General features: G+C 41.7%; 1 protein-coding gene across 2 annotated transcripts in view; it reads left to right on the top strand.

Annotated features, from left to right (window-relative positions):
• The window catches only part of LOC126484171 (protein tamozhennic), a 63,507-nt gene that overhangs the window by 32,836 nt on the left and 8,690 nt on the right, over positions 1-21,981 (top strand). For both annotated transcript variants that reach the window (XM_050107578.1, XM_050107579.1), the window contains one exon: positions 13,563-13,742. In XM_050107578.1, coding sequence (XP_049963535.1) covers positions 13,563-13,742 — 180 coding nt within the window. The remainder of the gene's footprint in view (positions 1-13,562; positions 13,743-21,981) is intronic.

Genomic DNA, 21,981 nt, shown 5'->3' with positions numbered 1-21,981 from the left:
CCGAAACCCAACCACACTTTGGTGCAAGTCGAGGAATCTGCAGCCTACATGGTCGCAGAACCGTCTGAGCCTCTGATTCAGACCCTCCACTCGGCTCTGTATCAGAGGTCCGCAATCGGTCCTGTTGACTATGCTGCAAATGGTCAGCTCTGCTTTGATCTTGTAACCATGACTGGCAGCCTTTACCACTTCTCTTAGCTGCTCAAAACTAGAGAGAACCTCTTCTGATCCAAAGTGATAGACATCATTGGTACCGACGTGAGCAACCACCAGCAGTTGGCTGCACCCTGTGTTCTTCATGAAATCTGGGAGGACCCTTTCCACATCTGGAATAACTCCACCCGGTATGTACATGGAGTGCACATTGGTTTTTACCCCTCTTGTCAGCCAAGTCCCTAAGGGTCCCCATAACGCACCTAACGCTGGAGCTCCCCACTACCAATAATCCCACCCTCTGCGATTGCCCGGATCTTGCAGGCTGAGTGGTTTCCTCTGAAACAGGACAGTCAACAGCATCTGGGTCAGCGACAGTGTCAGCCACAGACAGCACCTGGAACCTGCTTGTCAGACAAACCGGGGAGGCCTTACATGCGGCCATCTGGGAAGTCTTTCGCCGCCTGCTTCACCCCGGGGCAACCTCCCACTCGACCACAGGTGAGGCGTCAGCCTCAGTGCGAGCAGTAACTGGGTTGGCCACTGGTGAGGACTGATCGGAGGACTCTGACATGCTGGACATCTGTTGGATCCTCACATCCGGGTCACAACAGTGATGTCCATCCACTTCAGCCTCAAGCTGTGTAACCGAAGCCATCACAGCCTGAAGCTGAGAGCGAAGTGTTACCAACTCGGCTCACATCCGCACTCAACAATCGCAGTCCCTGTCCATACTAAAGACCATGGAAAACTAAACTATGCAGATAAACAGACCAACGGCATGTGCTGTGCAACTCTACTGTACACCCTGACAGAAACGCACGAACTGCGTCTAGTAATATGTAGGTATTCAAAAACCTAACTACCGAAGCACTCAGGTGAAACTAAATAATTTGCCCCTGATTAGGAACTTGTAATATGTCGCAAAATCGGTTTACTTTCCGACGCAAACAATAACGCGACAACTGTGGCTATTAGATATTAAATTTACATGCAGAAATTCAAGAAACTAAAATATTAAGGCACACAGATGATACAATAAAATTTGCTCCTGGTTAGGAACTCGTAAATGTCAGAAAAGCGGCTACTTTCCTGTTGCTGCTTCTGTCTTGGTCGGCTACTGCTGCCTGATACAATACAATTTGAAACGATACTCATCTGATCAGGCAACATGTTTCCAATCATCATCAGTCCAGTGTCGGTGTTGACGGGCCCAGGTGATTTGTAAAGCTTTGTGTCACACTGTCATCAAGGGTACATGAGTTGCCCTTGGGCTCTGAAAGCTCATATCGATGATGTTCTGTTGACTCGTTCACACACTGACACTTGTTGATGTCCAGCATTGAAATCTACAGCAATTTGCGGAAGGGTTGCACTTCTGTCACATTGAACGATTCTCTTCAGTTGTCATTGGTCCTGTTCTTGCAGGATCTTTTTCTGGCTGCAGCAATGTCAGAGATTTGATGTTGTACTGGATTCCTCATATTCACAGTACACTCGTGAAATGATTGTATGGGAAAATCCCCACTCCTTCGCTACCTTGGAGATGCTGTGCCCCATTGCTCGTGTGCATACTATAACACCACATTCAAACTTGCTTAAATCTTGATAACCTGGCATTGTAGCAGCAGTAACCAATTTAATAACACCGCCAGACACTTGTTGTCTTATATAGGCGTTGCCGACCAGAGCACCGTATTCTGCCTGTTTACATATCTCTGTATTTGAATACACATGCCTATATAGTTTCTTTGGCACTTCAGCGTATATAGATTAGGTTGATGTCAGCAGATTAAAAATACATTGTATCTCCCTCCTGTGTGCCAGTGTTTGCACATCTGTCATTGCAATTAATGTATATTTAATCCTTTCTGGCTGTGGAAACCTTTTTCTCTCTTTTCTTGTACAATATTTCTATAAAGATATGACCTTTCACTGCCGCAGCTACAGCACATGTTACACTGTGGCACTTGAATTTAATAAATTGTATTTTAAAAACCCTAATTTTATTAAAATTTGTTCCTAACATAAAATATGGATCACTAAAGTTAATATCTTAAAATAAATTATGGTGACAGTCAGCTTTGAAACTGTTATGTTATTGGTGAAAGTTTGAGTTGTACTTCTTTGTTGCCCCTCCCTCCCCTGTTCATACACCAGCAACCCCATTTTTCAGCATAAATATGTTCCTAAGTGTCACTTCATTTAACATTATAGAAGTCATTGTTTTTTCGTGGATAGGCAGTTCTTGTTACCACACAGATATTTTTGTTGTTTAAGTGACACTCTTATTGAAGATAAGAGAGATTATTGGAGAGCTAGATTGCTACTTATTGTAAATACGACACATTAATTTGCAGACAGGCACAACTAAAAGACATTTACACAGTAGATTTCGGCTACAGCCTTTGTCAGGAAAGGAAACACACATACATTCACTCACTCACATAAGCAAGCACACCTAATGCACACATGGCTGCCATCTGTGGCATCTCGGACTAAAATGCAACTGTTGTGTAGAACATAAGCAGCAGTCTGTAGGTGGTAGGGGAGGGGAAGGAATAGCAGAGTACGGGTGGGGAGAGAGAAGAGTGCTGTGTGGCAGAACGTGCAGGACTAGACTGCCAACATGAACTGCATCAGGAGACTGTTGGGCAGGCAGGTGGGGATGGGGAGGGGGGACAGGGAGTGAAAATGGAGAGGAGCAGTGAAACCTAAAGATGGGCAGCTACATTAGCAGAGGCCAGCACACAAAAATGGTAGGAGACAAGAATAGGTAGCTGGTAATGGGCAGAGGGGGTTGAAACTGTTGAGTGGAGGATGTGGTGACAGTATGTTTCCGTAGGTTGAGGCCAGGATAATAGGGAAATGGAGAATATGTTGTAAGGATAATTCCCATCTGCGCAGTTCAGAAAAGCTAGCAGTGGAGGAGAGGATCCAGCTGGCTCAGGTAGTGAAGCAGCCATTGAAGTCACGCATGTTATGTTGAGTTGCATGTCGTGCCACAGGGTGGTCTACTTTGCTCTTAGCCTTAGTTTGGCTGTGGCCATTCATCCTGGTGGACAGCTGGTTGATAGTCATACCAATATAAAAAGCTGTGCTATGATTGCTGCAGAGCTGTTACACGACATGGCTGCTTTCGCTGGTGGCCCGGTCCCTGATGAGATAGGGGATAAGCCTGTGACAGGACTGGAATTTGAAAAGCTGGGTGAATGGATTGGGCAGGCCTTGCACCTGGGTCTTCCACAGGGATATGATCCTGTGGCAAGGGTTTGTGATTTGTTGTATCATCGGGATGGACTAGAATGTTGTGGAATGGCATAGAATGTTGTGGAGGTTGGTTGGGCTATGAAGCACCACTTTAGGAGGGCTGGTAAGGATCTTGGGTAGGATGTCCCTCGCTTCAGGGCTTGATGATAGGTAATCAAAGCCCCGGTGAAAGATGTGGTTTAGTTGTTCCAGTTGGGTGGTACTGGGTGACAAAGGGGTCAGTCCTTTGTTGCTGTTTCTTGGGGGTGGTGGGAGGATTTGGGGTTTGAAGGGGGAATGGCAAGGGAGATCTGTGTGCAGGCTAGGTCTGTGAGTAGTGCTTGTCCAAGAAGGCATTGGTGAGATCTTCAGCGTATGGGACAGGGAGCACTGCAGATACATCATCCCCCGGAGGGCCAGGATGTGTGGGTTGGATTTTTTGGTGGAAAGGATGACAGCTGTTGAAATGCAGGTTCTGTTCATGGTTGGTGGATTTAATGTAGACAGAGGTGTCTATGGAGCCATCAGACAGGAGATGGTCAGTGTCCAGGAAGGTGGCAAGCTGAGTTGAGGTGGAGCAGGTGGATCCGTTGGGAGATGCGGTGTTGAGGTTGTGGAGGGTTGAAAATAGGGCGTCTTGGCCCTGAGTACAGATTATGAAAATATCATCAATGAACCAGAACCAGACTAGTGGTTTGGTATTTTGGAAGGCTAGGAAGGTCTCCTCTAGATGGACCATTAAGAAGGTTGCATAGGAGGGTGCCATACATGTGTCCATGGCTGCGCCACAGAGTTGTTTGTGTACCTTTGCTTCAAAGGAGAATTAGTTGTGTGTTAGGATAAAGCTAGTAAGGTGTATGTGGAATGAGATAGTGGGTCTTGAGTTGGAAGTGTTTTGGAAAAGTTAGTGTTCAGTAGCAGTAATAACATGGGCATGAGGGCTGCTGGTGTATAGGGAGGTGATGGCAACACTTTAAGTAGGGATCCAGGAGGTAAAGGGCTGGTAATGGTAGAGTTTTGGTGAAGGAAGTAGTTGGTACCTATAACATGGAAGGCTAGATCAAGGTGATTTGGTTTGAGGTGCTGTGCAGGATGTTGTAGTTGTGAAGAGGGAAATGGATACAGGGGAGAGGTTCTGGAAAGGGCCTAATGCTTTAAGCGGGAACTGGAAGTTATATTGGACTCTGCGATGGGACCACTCTGGCAGAGTGGAGGAGTCAGATAATTTGCAGAAAACTTCCACCAGGTAATTCATAACAACAGTGTGAAATCTTTGTCTGCAGGTAGGATCATTAGGTCATGATTTGTTTTGAGCTAGTGTATGGCTGTCCTTACCTCTGCTGAAAGGTTGTTATTCTGAGGAAGAGATCTGGGGAAGGTTGCTTAAGCCAAGTTGGGTGAAATGGATTCCTAGAAGGTGACCAGAGGAGTCAGGGGGAGGGGGCAGGTTCATGGTTGGGTGGTGGCATGAAATGGGAGAGGCAGGGTTCAATGTTGGGATTAGGTTGGCTTTGGTTGTAAGAATTGGTGCCAAAGAAGTGTTTCCATTGCAAGAGTAAGGAGAAGAATAGTTGGTCTTTGTTAATTCCAGCATGGTTAAATTTCCGTGTAGGGCTAAGTGGTAGGGGGCTTTGGATGAACAGAAACTTCTGTGGGCTGAGGTGTTTGGTGGAAAAGTTAACAACAGTACTATGGGAAAGTTTTGCCTATGGATTTGGTGCAGTGTTGGTAGCAAGTTTTGGGGGATGTAGAAAGTTGAAAAGGTCTGCTAAGCAGCGTTTGGATGCTATGAAGGGTTGATGACGAGGAACACTGTGGGTAGGATAGGTGTTGTATAGTGGTGCCCCGAAGCAGCAACAGGATGTCAGCAGGTTGGATAACTTAATGGAGGTTGTGTGTGGAGTACTCCTCCAGATGCTGGAGAGCCAGGGATTCAATTTCAGAGATGTGATGTATGTAGCAGGTACTGCAAAGTAGCAGTGTCTTGTGGAGGGAGCAGAGGTGGATCTGGGATGCATGTGCCAAGGAGATGTGATTTAGCAGTACCAGCTTTGTTAGAGCCAGGGACTGAAGGAATATGAAAAGATTCTGTCATCATAGAAGGAGGAGGTGGGCTCCTGAGAAAGGAATTTTTATGGCTAGGCTGTTGGAGGGGGGGGGGGGAGGGGGGGTAATTCCTTGATTTAGGCAGCATTTTTAAGAAACAGGATGTGGGACTGGATTTTAGTCAGGGAAAGGGATGCTTTTCTGAACTAGTGCAGAAAGGTAGAGCAGGGACCCATTGTGGCAGGGATGGGTGGGGAAATGGGCAAAAGGAGGTGTTACATGGTCATGAGAGGAGCTGGGTAAGAAAAAAGACACATAAAACTACATGAAGACCCCCATAAACATGCACTGCCTACCAACACTCCACCAGATCCAGCGCCGAAGCATTCCATAACACAGTTGTTATACTTTCCACAAAAACCTTCTGCCCCGCAGAAGTTTCAGTTCTGACCAAAGGTCTCACATGTAACTGTACACCCAACTTTAATAATTCTGGATTCCTCAAAGACCTACTCTTGCTCTCCTTATCCCTGCAGTGGAAACACATCTTTGTCACCAATCCCTCCAACCAAAGCCAACCTGTTGTTGTTGTTGTTGTTGTTGTTGTTGTTGTGGTCTTCAGTCCTGAGACTGGTTTGATGCAGCTCTCCATGCTACTCTATCCTGTGCAAGCTTTTTCATCTCCCAGTACCTACTGCAACCTACATCCTTCTGAATCTGCTTAGAGTATTCATCTCTTGGTCTCCCTCTACGATTTTAACCCTCCACGCTGCCCTCCAATACTAAATTGGTGATCCCTTGATGCCTCAGAACATGTCCTACCAACCGATCCCTTCTTCTGGTCAAGTTGTGCCACAAGCTTCTCTTCTCCCCAATCCTATTCAATACTTCCTCATTAGTTATGTGATCTACCCATCTAATCTTCAGCATTCTTCTGTAGCACCACATTTCGAAAGCTTCTATTCTCTTCTTGTCCAAACTATTTATCGTCCATGTTTCACTTCCATACATGGCTACACTCCATACGAATACTTTCAGAAATGACTTCCTGACACTTAAATCAATACTGGATGTTTCTCTTCTTCAGAAACGCTTTCCTTGCCATTGCCAGCCTACATTTTATATCCTCTCTACTTCGACCATCATCAGTTATTTTGCTCCCCAAATAGCAAAACTCCTTTACTACTTTAAGTGCCTCATTTCCTAATCTAATTCCCTCAGCATCACCCGACTTAATTAGACTACATTCCATTATCCTTGTTTTGCTTTTGTTGATGTTCATCTTATATCCTCCTTTCAAGACACTGTCCATTCCATTCAACTGCTCTTCCAAGTCCTTTGCTGTCTCTGACAGAATTACAATGTCATCGGCGAACCTCAAAGTTTTTGTTTCTTCTCCATGGATTGTAATACCTACTCCGAATTTTTCTTTTGTTTCCTTTACTGCTTGCTCAATATACAGATTGAACAACATCGGGGAGAGGCTACAACCCTGTCTTACTCCCTTCCCAACCACTGCTTCCCTTTCATGTCCCTCGACTCTTATAACTGCCATCTGGTTTCTGTACAAATTGTAAATAGCCCTTCGCTCCCTGTATTTTACCCCTGCCACCTTTAGAATTTGAAAGAGAGTATTCCAGTCAACATTGTCAAAAGCTTTCTCTACAAATGCTAGAAACGTAGGTTTGCCTTTCCTTAATCTTTCTTCTAAGATAAGTCGTAAGGTCAGTATTGCCTCACGTGTTCCAGTGTTTCTACGGAATCCAAACTGATCTTCCCCGAGGTTGGCTTCTACTAGTTTTTCCATTCGTCTGTAAAGAATTCGTGTTAGTATTTTGCAGCTGTGACTTATTAAACTGATAGTTCGGTAATTTTCACATCTGTCAACACCTGCTTTCTTTGGGATTGGAATTATTATATTCTTCTTGAAGTCTGAGGGTATTTCGCCTGTTTCATACATCTTCCTCACCAGATGGTAGAGTTTTGTCAGGACTGGCTCTCCCAAGGCCGTCAGTAGTTCCAATGGAATGTTGTCTACTCCGGGGGCCTTGTTTCGACTCAGGTCTTTCAGTGCTCTGTCAAACTCTTCACGCAGTATCTTATCTCCCATTTCATCTTCATCTACATGCTCTTCCATTTCAATAATATTGTCCTCAAGTACATCGCCCTTGTATAGACCCTCTATATACTCCTTCCACCTTTCCGCTTTCCCTTCTTTGCTTAGAACTGGGTTTCCATCTGAGCTCTTGATATTCATACAAGTCGTTCTCTTATCTCCAAAGGTCTCTTTAATTTTCCTGTAGGCAGTATCTATCTTACCCCTAGTGAGATAGGCCTCTACATCCTTACATTTGTCCTCTAGCCATCCCTGCTTAGCCATTTTGCACTTCCTGTCGATCTCATTTTTGAGGCGTTTGTATTCCTTTTTGCCTGCTTCATTTACTGCATTTTTATATTTTCTCCTTTCATCAATTAAATTCAATATTTGTTCTGTTACCCAAGGATTTCTATTAGCCCTCGTCTTTTTACCTACTTGATCCTCTGCTGCCTTCGCTACTTCATCCCTCAAAGCTACCCATTCTTCTTCTACTGTATTTCTTTCCCCCATTCCTGTCAATTGTTCCCTTATACTGTCCCTGAAACTCTGTACAACCTCTGGTTGTTTCAGTTTATCCAGGTCCCATCTCCTTAAATTCCCACCTTTTTGCAGTTTCTTCAGTTTTAATCTACAGGTCATAACCAATAGATTGTGGTCAGAGTCCACATCTGCCCCTGGAAATGTCTTACAATTTAAAACCTGGTTCCTAAATCTCTGTCTTACGATTATATAATCTATCTGATACCTTTTAGTATCTCCACGGTTCTTCCATGTATACAACCTTCTTTCATGATTCTTAAACCAAGTGTTAGTTATGATTATGTTGTGCTCTGTGCAAAATTCTACCAGGCGGCTTCCTCTTTCATTTCTTAGCCCCAATCCATATTCACCTACTATGTTTCCTTCTCTCCCTTTTCCTACACTCGAATTCCAGTCACCCATGACTATTAAATTTTCGTCTCCCTTCACAATCTGAATAATTTCTTTTATTTCATCATACATTTCTTCAATTTCTTCGTCATCTGCAGAGCCAGTTGGCATATAAACTTGTACTACTGTAGTAGGTGTGGGCTTCGTGTCTATCTTGGCCACAATAATGCGTTCACTATGCTGTTTGTAGTAGCTTACCCGCATTCCTATTTTCCTATTCATTATTAAACCTACTCCTGCATTACCCCTATTTGATTTTGTGTTTATAACCCTGTAGTCACCTGACCAGAAGTCTTGTTCCTCCTGCCACCGAACTTCACTAATTCCCACTATATCTAACTTCAACCTATCCATTTCCCTTTTTAAATTTTCTAACCTACCTTCCCGATTAAGGGATCTGACATTCCACACTCCGATCCGTAGAACGCCAGTTTTCTTTCTCCTGATAACGACATCCTCTTGAGTAGTCCCCGCCCGGAGATCCGAATGGGGGACTATTTTACCTCCGGAATATTTTACCCAAGAGGACGCCATCACCATTTAATCATACAGTAAAGCTGCATGTCCTCGGGAAAAATTACGGCTGTAGTTTCCCCTTGCTTTCAGCCGTTCGCAGTACCAGCTCAGCAAGGCCGATTTGGTTATTGTTACAAGGCCAGATCAGTCAATCATCCAGACTGTTGCCCTTGCAACTACTGAAAAGGCTGCTGCCCCTCTTCAGGAACCACACGTTTGTCTGGCCTCTCAACAGGTACCCCTCCGTTGTGGTTGCACCTACGGTACGGCTATCTGTATCGCTGAGGCACGCAAGCCTCCCCACCAATGGCAAGGCCCATGGTTCATGGGGGGAAAGCCAACCTACTACAAACATTGAACCCTGCCTCAAACATTGAATCCTGCCTCTCCCAGTTCATACCATCATCCAACTATGAATCTTTCCCCCTCCCTCCTAACCACCTGCTTGTACCCTTCCAGGAGTTCCCTAACCTCCAACTTGGTCTCACCAACCTTCCCCAGATCTCTTCCTCAGAACAACAATTTATCAGCAGAAGAAAGGACAGCCATACACTACCTCAAAACAGTTCCTGACCTAATCATGCTATCTGCAGACAATAGTTCCACCACTATTGTTATGAATTGCAGTGACTACCTGGCAGAAGGCCTCTACCAAGTGTCTGACTTCTCCATCTATAAACTCCGCCAGAGTGACCCCATCCCGGAAATCCCTGCTTAAAGCTTAAGGACCTTCCCAGAACCTCTCCCCTAAACCCATTTCCCTCCTCACCCCTATGACACCCCGAACCCACACATTCTACATGCTCCCCAAAATCCACTAACTCGACAATCCAGAATGCCCCATTGTGGCTGGTATTGTGTCCCACATTGACCAACACATCCAATCAATTGCCCTTAAAATTCAAAGGTACCAACTACTTCCTTCACCGACACCCTGCCACCTCCAGTCTTTTATCTCCTGGATCCCTACTTGTCACAGTTGACGCCACCTCCCTATACACCAACAGCATGCCCATGATATTACCGCTATTGAACACTACCTGTCTCAACACCATTCAGATTCCAGACTCACTGCCATATTTCTCTTACACCTTACTAATGTTAGCCTAACTCACAACTTGCAAACATTATCCTAACTCACAACTAATTTTTCTTTGAAGAGAAGCTATACAAACAATCTGCCGCACAGCTGTGGGCACCTGCATGGCGCCATTCTATGCCAACCTGTTAATGGAGCTTCCAGAGGAGACGTTGCTAGCCTCACAAAATGCTGAACCCCTAGTCTGGTTTTGTTTCATTGATGATATCTGCATGATCTGGACTTAGGACCAAGACACCCTATCATCATTCCTTCACAACCTCAACACCACAACTCCCATCTACTTCACCTGGTACTCCTCAACCCAGTGTGCCACCTTCCTGGATGTTGACCACCTTTTCTCTGATGGCTCCACCCACACCTCTGTCGACATTAAACCCACAAACCATGAACAGTACCTACATTTCAACCTCTGTCCTCCCTTCCACACCAATAAATCCCACCCATACAGCCTGGTCACCCAGGGATGGAGTATCCGCAGTGACAAGAACTCCCTTGCCCAGTATGCTGACGATCTCACAAAGGTCTTCACAGACAGGGACTACTCCAAGACCTAGCCTGTAAACAGATCTCCTGGGCCATTCCCCCCCCCCCCCCCCCCCCCCACACACACACACACACACACATGCCCAATCCTCTCTCACTGCCCCAAAGAACTGTCCCTTTCGTCACCCAGTACCACATCCTTCACCCTCGGCTTTGATTACCTATCATCATGCCCTAAAATGAGGGACATCCAACGCAAGAGCCTTCCCACCCCTCCTAAAGTGGTGTTTTATCACCCACCCAACCTCCACAATATCCTAGTCCATCTCTACACCCTCCAAATCCCACCCCTTGCCACAGGGATCATATCCCTGTGGAAGACCCAGGTGCAAGACCTGTCCATTCCACCCAGTTCATACAATTCCAGTCCTTCACAGGCTTGTCCTACCCAACAGAGGTCGGGCTACCTGTGGAAGCCGCCATGTCATATACCAGCTCTGCTACAATCATCGCACAGCTTTTTATATTGGTATGACTGCCAACCAGTTGTCCACCAGGATGAACAGCTACAGCCAAACTGTGGCTAAGACCAATGTAAACCACCCTGTGGCATGACATTCAGCTGAACATAACATGCTTGAGTTCAATGACTGCTTCACTAACCAAGCTAACCGGATCCTCTGCACCATCAGTTTTTCTGAACTGTGCAAATGAGACTTATCCTTAAAACCCATTCCCCACCTTCCGAAATTATTCTGGTCTCAACCTAAGGTAACATTCTGTCCCCACACCCTCCATTTAACATTTCAACCCCCTCTGCCCTGTTACCTCCTCTCTGTTCTTGTTTCCCATCCTCTTTGTATGCTGCCCTCTGCCAACGCACCTGCCCATCTTTCCCCTTCCCTGCTCTTCCCTTTATTCATTCTCTGTTATCCCCTCCCCAACTTGCTGCCCAACAGCCACCCGATGCTGTGCCTGTTGGCAGTCTAGTCCTTGTACGCTCTACGAGACAGTGCTCTTCTCTTCTGCCATCCATACACTGCTATCCCTTCCCTTCCTCTGACACCTCCAGATTGCTGCTTACATTCTGTGTGACAGTTGCATTCCAGTCTGAGCCACTGCGTGTGTGAATGAATGTATGTGTTTCCTTTTCCAACAAAGACTGTGGCCTAAAGCTAATGTGTAAGTGCTTTTAGTTGAGTTTGCCTGCAACTTAATAAGCCATCTTTATGGTAAGGAGCAATCTGTATTTTCCTTATGCCATTTATATTCCAGCTTGGAGTTTCTCTTACAGAAGGTTAATTTTCCTGTGTATTGGATAATGTCTAATCATGTTCGATACCCCCATGAAACCTGAACTAATATAAAGCTCTTGGATATACAACTAAGTAATTTCTTCAAGTAGGCAATATCTGTCGATTACATTCTCTCCCATTCTATTCTGACAGTGTTAATGTCACATATGATTCCTCCTTATATAACTATAGATGTGTATTTAGGCAACCCTTCTCCTGTCACCATGCTCTCACTAGCAGTGTTGGTGAGGGAAGAGGCCACATTTCAGTCCTGATGTCATCATTCTGGTTTTGGTCTCTGGCGCAGTTGTATGTGTCTCAGAAGGATCCACTCTTGACATAATGCCAAATTCTTTTTCCTATTGACACTTTCAGCATACTCCCCTGAAACCCATTTGCTTTGCGTAGCATGCTCACTCTCTTTGAAGTTGAACGATAGTGCTTTGTGTAGGCCGTGTTCTGCGATGCCCTGTCTGTTCTCACCCGAACTCTTTTCCACCATCACCCAGCCCACCGTTATACAAGTTAAGCCTGGTGGCAGAAGAAAGGATGACAGTTTACATTATGACACATATGTATTGAGGAAACAGGCACCATGTCAATACATCACCAGGACATGACAGAAGTAAATCTCTTTAAAACGTCATACGTATTTGACATCTTCACTCAGTTGGTAGCATGAGATCTTTATATTAGTTGGGTTGCTTCACAGGTAATGTTAATGTTATGCTTCTGAAAGGATGTGTTCACGTTACAGCAAATCCCGTCAACCTTTCCTAATGTCATTTTGATTGTTTCGTTGTTTCCTGTCCGTGTTGGCACCCCACCCCCAGCCCCATAACTCTCCCTCACACTCCCCCTCCCCCTCTGTGTGTGTGGGGGGGGGGGGGGGGGGTACAATGCTGGGACAGGAGACCAAAAAAAGGGTTAAAATGAGATCAGAAAAGGTCGAGCGCAAGGGACTTACTGTAACTGTGTGTGTACCACTGCACAATCTGTCATTCATGCAAGTGTTTGTTTCCTTTCACCTCATCCCCTTCCCCCTTTGTGTGTATACACTAGTCTAAATTTAATACATGATTCTAGGATTCCATATTAGGTAAGTGTAGTCTGATTGGTCATTTTGGTGTTAACTTTAACGAACTTTCTTTACTGCCAAACTTCATGCTTTAAGTTACCTTCTGAGGCATGTGTAAGTTTGTGAACTCCACAAGAATGGTGTTCAGGTTTAAAAGGCTGCTCTCACTGCATTCTTTTGGCAATTTGTGCATTTGTTTTTCCAAATGTTATTGGGCGTGACTTGATAATATGTACAGATTTGAATAGTTACATAATGTTCTACCTGTACAAAACTTAATATCAAAGATTTCCCCTTCCTCTGAAAAACAGTTGACAGATATACATTCACAATACCATGGAATGAAAACATGAAAGCATAATCACAAATATACATGAGCTTGATTGTCTTGACCATAGTGTAAATTGCATCTAACCAGTGAAATGTAATGTACTTCTATATTTAATACAGACACTTATGTGATACTGATCCATATTTAGTAAGAGAGACTATTATTTATAAATGACTTGCTGACAGAAACTATCTTATTTTATCAAATGTAATTTTATCTTGCCACTTTTAAAAAAATATATACTTTAACAAAAGTTAATTACAAGTTCTTGTTTCTTGTAGATGTACTGCGGATTCTACAAACATGAAGTAGAAGCCAATCTTATCGGAGCTGAATTGATGCTTGAGGCAATGGGATATAAACATACAGGGTCAAGTATAATGGTCCTAGATGGTCCTATTGACCCTGACAGAGTTTCTAATGTTTCTCGTGACTCACTTGTGGCATTTGTTGAATGTCAGGTAAGCGCAAAAGAGAGAGAGAGAGAGAGAGAGAGAGCTGTCTCAGTTACCCCCTGACAAAAGAACTGTTGATTTGTGTTTATTGTTGCACATTTGCTGAACTCAGACTGAGCTGCACAGTTTCTCACTTTATGCAAGAGGGCACCTTAACTGCTTGAGCTGTCAGAGCACACTTCATGTCCAACCCAAATTCTCAACTTGTCATAAACTACTTCTGTAGCACATCCTGTCCATTTTCCTCATTGACTGCAAAATTACACATGACTCTCGCAAGAGGTCAGACCTAGAGCACATCCACACTGAAGGTATGGTATTGTGAAATGCCATGAAGACATCACTGTTATATGTGTGATGTATTTTCTTTCAGACATGAGAAATACCGATCTCATTGAAATAATTCAGTGTAGGTAAGTGAAAGTTGTCAGAAAGAACAGATATCACACGTATGATAGTAATTTGTAAGCCTTGACAGCATTTCATTATATTCAACGTGAATGCACCCTAGGGCCAACCTCTTCTGGGATTCACGCAAGATGCTGTGAGCAATGAGAAAAATGGATAGCAGGCGCTGTTGAAATACCGTGCAACAAGTTAAGAATTTGGTTTGGATATGAAGCATGCTCAGATAGCCAAAGTAGTTAAGGCAATTACTTGTGTAAAAATATTTTGAGGCAAATAGATTAAGTGCATTTTATTTATTACAAATTTTTAGTTCCATGTTATGTGGTACCTAGGCATGATGATTAAAATAGGATGTGATGAATTTATTATACAAGAAAATCAAAGATAAATATTTTTAAATTATGGACATCATGAATATTTTTGCTGTGCAACATTTTTTATCGGATGAAGTTCCCCAGAAAATTGTGCCATACTGAATAACTCAACTTGAAGTAACAATGACGTGCTGTTGTTCTGGTATGGATATAAGAGGTACCTCATCACATACACATTTCAGTGGCAAAACTTTTATAATGCTTTTCCTTTTCTGGAAGTCAAACAGATTTTGAAAAATAATGTGTTCTGTAAGGCTTTTTTTATTTTTCCCACAATTTTATCAATTTATTTAAATAAAACTACGAAGTGAGATGGTCAGTAATCTTCCATACCATATGCTGATCCTCTTTTGAATACTGGTTTTATTTCAGTATACAGAGTGTCTGGATTAAACATATAATAATACAAAATGTAATAACTGGATAAGTAATTGAAGTATTGATTGACAGTATGTTTCTACAAGTATGGTAACTCAGAATGTTTGTTTACACACCTCAATATACACACAATACGTGGCATGACAGACATCTAATTGGTATTCTGCTTCTCTCCAGGTGTTTTGCAACATTGCAGGCAAGACCTTAATTGGTATTCTGCTTCTCTCCAAGTGTTTTGCAACATTGCAGGCATGACCTTAGCGAAAGCTGCACAAATGTGACAGCACAGGTCTGGTGGATCACAAACACTGTCTGGTGCACTTGATTCGTGATAAACTCCCACAGAAAGAAAACCAGTTGTAATATGTCTGGGCACCTAGGAGGCACAAGCAATTGATGAACTACTATACCTATCCCAGACCAGCTATCTGGGAAAACTCATGGTCCAAGAAATTCCAAACATTATTTGCAAAAGGACATGGTGCACCATCTTGTTGGAAGTTCATGTCGTGAGGAAGTTGTGGCACAGCATACAGGTCCAACATGTCCATGTATGTTGTTACTGTAGGCTCTGCAAAGAAGAATGGGCCTATAACTGTCTCCTTCAGCAATCCACACTACACATTCATTTTTGGAGAGTCACATTTGCACTTTTATCACTATGTGATGGGGTTTAACTGTATGTGGCAGCTGAGCATGTTTACCATGCCCAGTAGTGTGGAATGTGGCCTTGTCCGAGAAACAGACAAAATCGAGGAATGACGCATTATCATTTTTGCCAGAATTCTCCCTGCGATTGCCTTCCATCATGGCCTACCCTCAGGCTTAATTTTCTGATGAAGCCACAGTTTGTACACCTGTAGGCACAAGCTTTTATGGGAAACATTGTCTAGTGTCAAATGAGTTAACTGTAACTACCTACTTGCTTGTTGGATTGACTTATGAGGTTTCAGTTGGAAGGATGTATGGATTAATTCAACAGTAGCCTCTAGAATGGTGTGATTGCTGTGGGGGCCTTACGTTGAAAGCAAACTCCCAGTTACCCAAAGCCGCTTGTCCCAATTCTTGATTTTTATGTAAGTGATAACATCGTCAGTTGATTCCAGTCCATACTCATGCCAGAAACATCATCATACTAGCGTAACAGACTTTATCCCTGCAAGAGAAAGCACACAGAACACAGTCTGCTAAGGAGTCCATGTTGTTACTGATGCATGTTTACGTGAGCAAAGCAGTTAAGTGCATGCACCTGCAGTACCAACTGCAGCAAGCAATCACAGAAACATTTTGAGTTATCATATGTGTAGAAGCAAACCACCAATAAACCTTCAGTTATGTCTCAGGTTACCATATATATATATATTATTATATGTTTAAACAGGAAACACACTGCATTTTAACACATTTGGGGAGCACCTTTGTTTCAAGGACTGGTTGATAAGGTAATTGATGGATATAAAATGGTATTGTGGTACATGCAACTTTGGTCAGAATGGTTGGTATTCTGTCTTACTCAACTTCAGGTTAACCTTATTTTGATGGGCTGTCATATCTACATCAAATTTTACTCCATATATAATTATTTCATTGAAATATTTGACATGTGAAAAAGGTTAACAGTACAATAATGTTTTAAATTAATTTGCTACCTTTCTTGACTTTTAACATTAGCTCCGAATTACAATTTGAGAATACCCAATACTAACATTGTTTTATTTGTATGTTTTACCAGGCATTTTGCTGTCAATACAACTTTTCCGAATGTAGCTTTATCACATTTAACTCATGTTACAAATCCAAAATTCCTGTTAACTTTTATATCACTATGTTTCTACCTGTTTTTTAGAGAGAGAGGGGGGGGGGGGGGGGGGGAGAGAGAGAGAAAGAGAGAGCAAATTATTCTGTGCTTTCTTCTGCAAAATTACAGGGAGAAAAGGAGTGATTAAATACGGTTGTACATACAACCTTGTATAGAACCTATCAAAATTTTTTGGTCTTTGAAGTTGTCAAAGGCTGGCTAATCGTCTTCAGTTAACCACAGTAAATTTAAATTTAGTAAAATTTCTTTTTATACACATTTTAGACCATAGTTTTTCTGTTTCTGGAAGTTAAAAAAAGAGCTAAATTATACATCTCCTTAGACCTAAACAAGTTGTTGATTATTATATTTGTGTTCCTAAGGGCATTTGTAAAAGGTTCAAGATAAAATAAGATTTCTGAATTAAGTCATGAAACTGGGTAGACTCTGTGCTTTCATCTAACACGTACAAATTGAAATCTACTGCAAAAATATCTATTTTTTTTTAATTTGCAAAAAAAGACTAAAGTCTAGCTTAGAGAATTTAGTTATATATCCAGAAATTTCAGAGACTGACTTCAATCTCCTAATTCTGCAGATAACTATCAAAGCAAATCATCAATTTAAAACACTGAAATCATTGTTTACTTTATAATTTATTGAGACATGCAAATGCTTGAGGTTGGATGAGATTTACTACTTCTACTACAGCTGTTGGCAACCTAAAATGCTCAGTTTTCGTCAATAATTTTATTCAAACCTTTCTTAGCCAGTATTCATTCAAACAGGCACTATATGACAACACTATACTATACTAGTATCGTGTTACCTGCAGCGCTGGAAAAAAAAAGAAAGTGCCAAAAGCAACACATTTTGGAGAGATCTTCAATCCATTATTTCATTTAAACTGCATATTTTCATAATGCGGAAGTATAAATATGAAATCCACAAAATACACTGTCATAGGTTCGAAAACTATGAAATCATGATAGCACTGTGCAATTTGCTTTTGTCAGCCAATCAGGGCACAGGACACATGACCTCATTGGCCAGTCACTGCATGAATGTTTGCTACACGAACACACAAAGGACTAAAATAGGTATGGTTAATGTCTCACAGTAATATGCAAAATGCACAGGAATCAGCAAAGCAATGTTATCAAATTCCTTTAATGGTGAGGAAAAGTGAAGGCACCAGTTTCCCCAAAAGGCACAGAATTGTAGTTGCTAGTCGTGCATACAGCATTCTTCTGAAAGAGTTATTGCACCGCTGTTCCATTGGATGGTTAAAGTTTACCAGCCTCAGTGAAAAAGTGATTTAATATTTCTTTCGAGTGATATGCTCTATAGAACAGGTACTCAGGTAGCTAATGCACAAAATGTTCAATCTCTCTGCCATGTCATGAGATGGCACCTCTAGCATCTCGTCACGTTCTTTCGACATTCTGTGTGTGAACGGAACGATCATTTGGATCTACAAAGTTCACACTATGATTCATTCGTAAGGTCTAGAGTATCGTATGAACTGAAGCAGTCACTAACAGTTCTCACACCAGTGAGGATCTTCTCTTTATTATTATGATCGAGATTTCCTGGGTTCAAAATTCAATGGCTTCAAGGAAGTATTTTTTCGACCCTCACTGAATTCCACCAAACACACAATTTCTGACAATTTTATGACCCCTGCCATGTTTTTTTTCCCCCAATTTTCTCCTCGTCTTTTTCAGTGATGACTCCTGATCCCCTTAACTGTTGTGAATCATGAATCGCCCCCTTGATATGCACTTCATGGCAAAAGGAAGACTAGTCATTCACCATACACTTTGAGAAGCCAAAATTTTTGGTGAGTTTCTCCATCTTTCAATGACAAGTGGAAAACCCCGTAGCACAGATATCAGAGATTTTTCTGATCACCATTCGTGAATTAGTGAATCAGATACTGATCAGGGCACTCAGTTTCAGTATGCACTGAACATATTGACCATGTAACTACCCTTCCTCACCTTCTGCCAGTGCCAGCAACAGAAAGAGTCTTATACCGAATTTGGTAGATTTTGTATTTATGCCTGCATATTACAAACATATGCAGTTAAAATGTAACACCACATTAAAGACCTCTCAATGGTGTGTCTTTTTTTAGTATGATGTGTTGCCAGTACAGCGGTAGAAAGAGCGATATTGGTATGTAAAACCGTTATGGCTTATCTATTCATTATGACCTGTTTCATCAACCCTACCAAAGGGTACTGCAACACTCGCAGTTTTTCCAGTTGTGGTTCACTTTCATTTGTAATCACTATAATAACTGGAACATCCCATACCAAACTAAAAATATCAGAATGTTCAGCAGCGTTGTCAGTGTTACATTCAACTAAATCTAAACCTTCATAAAAAAATTTTTACCTTGTTTTTTTTTCTAATTATCTAGTCTGTTCATTCTTCCAGCTAATTGAGAACTCGTCTTGATCAGTTTTTTATCTGTTTTAGAAAATGTGTTATCTATTTGACCATATTTTTCATTTGTATCTGTTGATTAATCCTGCATTTTTCATTTCATCTGAGAAAATGTTTCGTCCACTTGTGGTGATTGCTGTGAAATTGCTTGCATTAAATTTTTTGTTTGCTGTGCAATCATTTACATAATCGATTCTAAAGAAATATTTTCCCCTATGACAGCCATATGTGAATTTCCTAACGAGTAATAATGTAGTAGAATCATTGTTTTAAACTAAATAATGATGAATTATTTAGTTTAATCTTGTTTGTATCTTTTGTTATGAACTATATTTCCTCAATTAGTTTTCTTTTTGACTGAACAGTGTTTGACAAACTGACTCTGCCTCTAAATATTCACATATCCACTACACATGCATAATGATGTCTGCACTCATTATCTTCCACACTTAATAAAATAAGTCCGCGTAAACTTGTAACAGGATCAAAGTCCAGGTGCAAAAGCATAATAAATTCTTGATGCAAAATTCTTTGTAGTTGTTTTCATCCTCTGTTGTATTCTTCAATTTGAACTTCTTGCATTCCAGATTTGTATTTACCTCTTGGGTCACCATGAGACAAGGGTTCACTGGGCAGCAAAATCATAAAATTATTGTTCTTGAAGTACCTTCCTTTTAAATATATTACTTATTATTACTATACTCTTCCTTGTACTGAAAATAGTTATCCCAAGGATTAAATAGTGTACATTTGTTGCATGAACTTAATAACATGCTGTCTGTGTTGATATCTGAGTACAACTTTCAATACTTAAAACAAATTTGAAGCTTTTCTGTATAAGTTTTTTCACGAGCATTCTTGTATATAGTTTCATTTATGATCCTTGACATCTCTTATTCCGAGACACTTCTTACAATGTCCATATGGAGTTGGTATTTCTGTGCCATCCTTGCTGTGATGTAAAGGGATCTGCTGACAAACTTCAAATGCCACATGCTACCTGAAAAGTATCTCAGACAGGTAACAGGAAAACACAAACAATTTTTTGTTCCAACATACAATGTCATATTCAAAAATGTGGACCTGTGTTTCCCTTGAAATGTTCCCCTACATGCTACCATTAATATGCTACACTATTGTTCATTTATATGAGACAATGACGATGCAGAAATCTTGCGATCTCTGGCTTTAAAAGGAGAAATTCCACATTTAACTGTATAACAATTCTGTACCCTCACAATGCTCATGCTTGGCGGTAACATCACATGGTGAAAGAGCCACAGTTGCTCTCCCTCCCCCTCTTGAAAGTACCAAATGCTCACGACTCATCTCTGCACAGCATGAATGATATAAATCCTTCTGTTACACCAACACACCATCATCTTACCCAATTCTTTACACAATTAGCTCCCTACCATGCCTATAGCTACAAAATATACAAAAATAAATCAGCCAGTGGAAAATCCATAATGAAATAGTGACAGTATTATCAAAAGGATAAATTGCTACTCGCCATAAAGTGCAGATGCCAAGTCGCTGACAGGCACAACAAAAAGGACTGCTAACAAGTTAAGCTTTCGGCCGAAAGGCCTTTTGGCTGCAAGCTTAAGTTGTTAGCAGTCTTTTTGTTGTGTCTGTCTGTGACTTGGCATCTCCACTTTGTGATGAGTAGCAATCTATACTTTTCATAATATTAGAAATAAATCTGCCTATGTTAACAAACAATATCCAACCAAAACAAAAAAAAATGGACAAAACAGAACCTTGCTCAATGTTTTCCCTGGTCTCCTAATTTCCTATATAATTAATCATAAAAAATAAATGTCTAAAATTAACATGGTAACTTTCCTATATGTTAGCAAAGCCTGACTGTTTGAGATCTTGCGCAAGGCCAGACCATGAGTTTCTGTATCCCTACTCTCCTTTTTGCCACCAACCTTCTTCCCAGGTAGTGACACTGGTTTCTGCGGAGTACTTTAAAAGGGTGAATGCATCCTATGTGGACAACGATTGTCCATGTTGGAAATTGTAATTTAACATTTACTAGTGATGTCAGTTCTGCAACTTGGTACGGCTCCAAGTATCACATAATAAATTTCTTCGTCTCGCCCTTCGATGTATATGGGTTAGTTAACATTACACATTGGCCAAATTTATAATCTGGCAATTTGCCACCATGCCATCCCATTTTCTCCTACTGCTCAAGTGCCTTAGTGTTCACCTTCTGCACACATCATTTAATGCTCTAGTAGAATTCTGTATAGGTTCCACATTTTTCCCTACCTTAGTCTGTAGTAACCTTCACAGTGATGGCATCTTTCTTCCAACACTATGTAATGAAGTGCAAGACCAAATGCTGTGATGCATCTTTGAACTATACACAGCCACAACATGTGGTAGGTAAATACCCCCAGTCATTATGGTGAATACTGAAGTAATGGCTCAGCATCTTCCCAGTCATTCGGTGTTAGCATGCACATGGTATGGTGTAGTTCTTAGTTTTCGGATACATAACAGACGACACAGTTGTTTCTTGAGCACTGACATGAAGTTGGTGCCACAATCTGTGATTATCATATCAGGGACACCGAATTTCATCGACCAGTTGTTTAGTATTGCCTGTGTTACTGTACTTGCCTTTTGATTTGGAATGGTGATCATTGTGACATATCATGAAAAATGATATATAATAAGTGGCTATTCCCCTCTGTTGTCTGGCCGAATGGACCTATGATGTGTACTTCAGCCATCTCAGGTGGGTTGGTTGGCTCTGGTAACTTCTGAAGCTGATGACTCAAAAGTACACATGCTGTGCACATGGCACCAAATTTCT

The sequence above is a fragment of the Schistocerca serialis genome, chromosome 6 (genome assembly GCF_023864345.2).
Source record: "Schistocerca serialis cubense isolate TAMUIC-IGC-003099 chromosome 6, iqSchSeri2.2, whole genome shotgun sequence".
Lineage (NCBI taxonomy): Eukaryota > Metazoa > Arthropoda > Insecta > Orthoptera > Acrididae > Schistocerca > Schistocerca serialis.
Note: the sequence above shows the minus strand (reverse complement) of the source record. Positions and strands in the feature narration are given on the sequence as shown.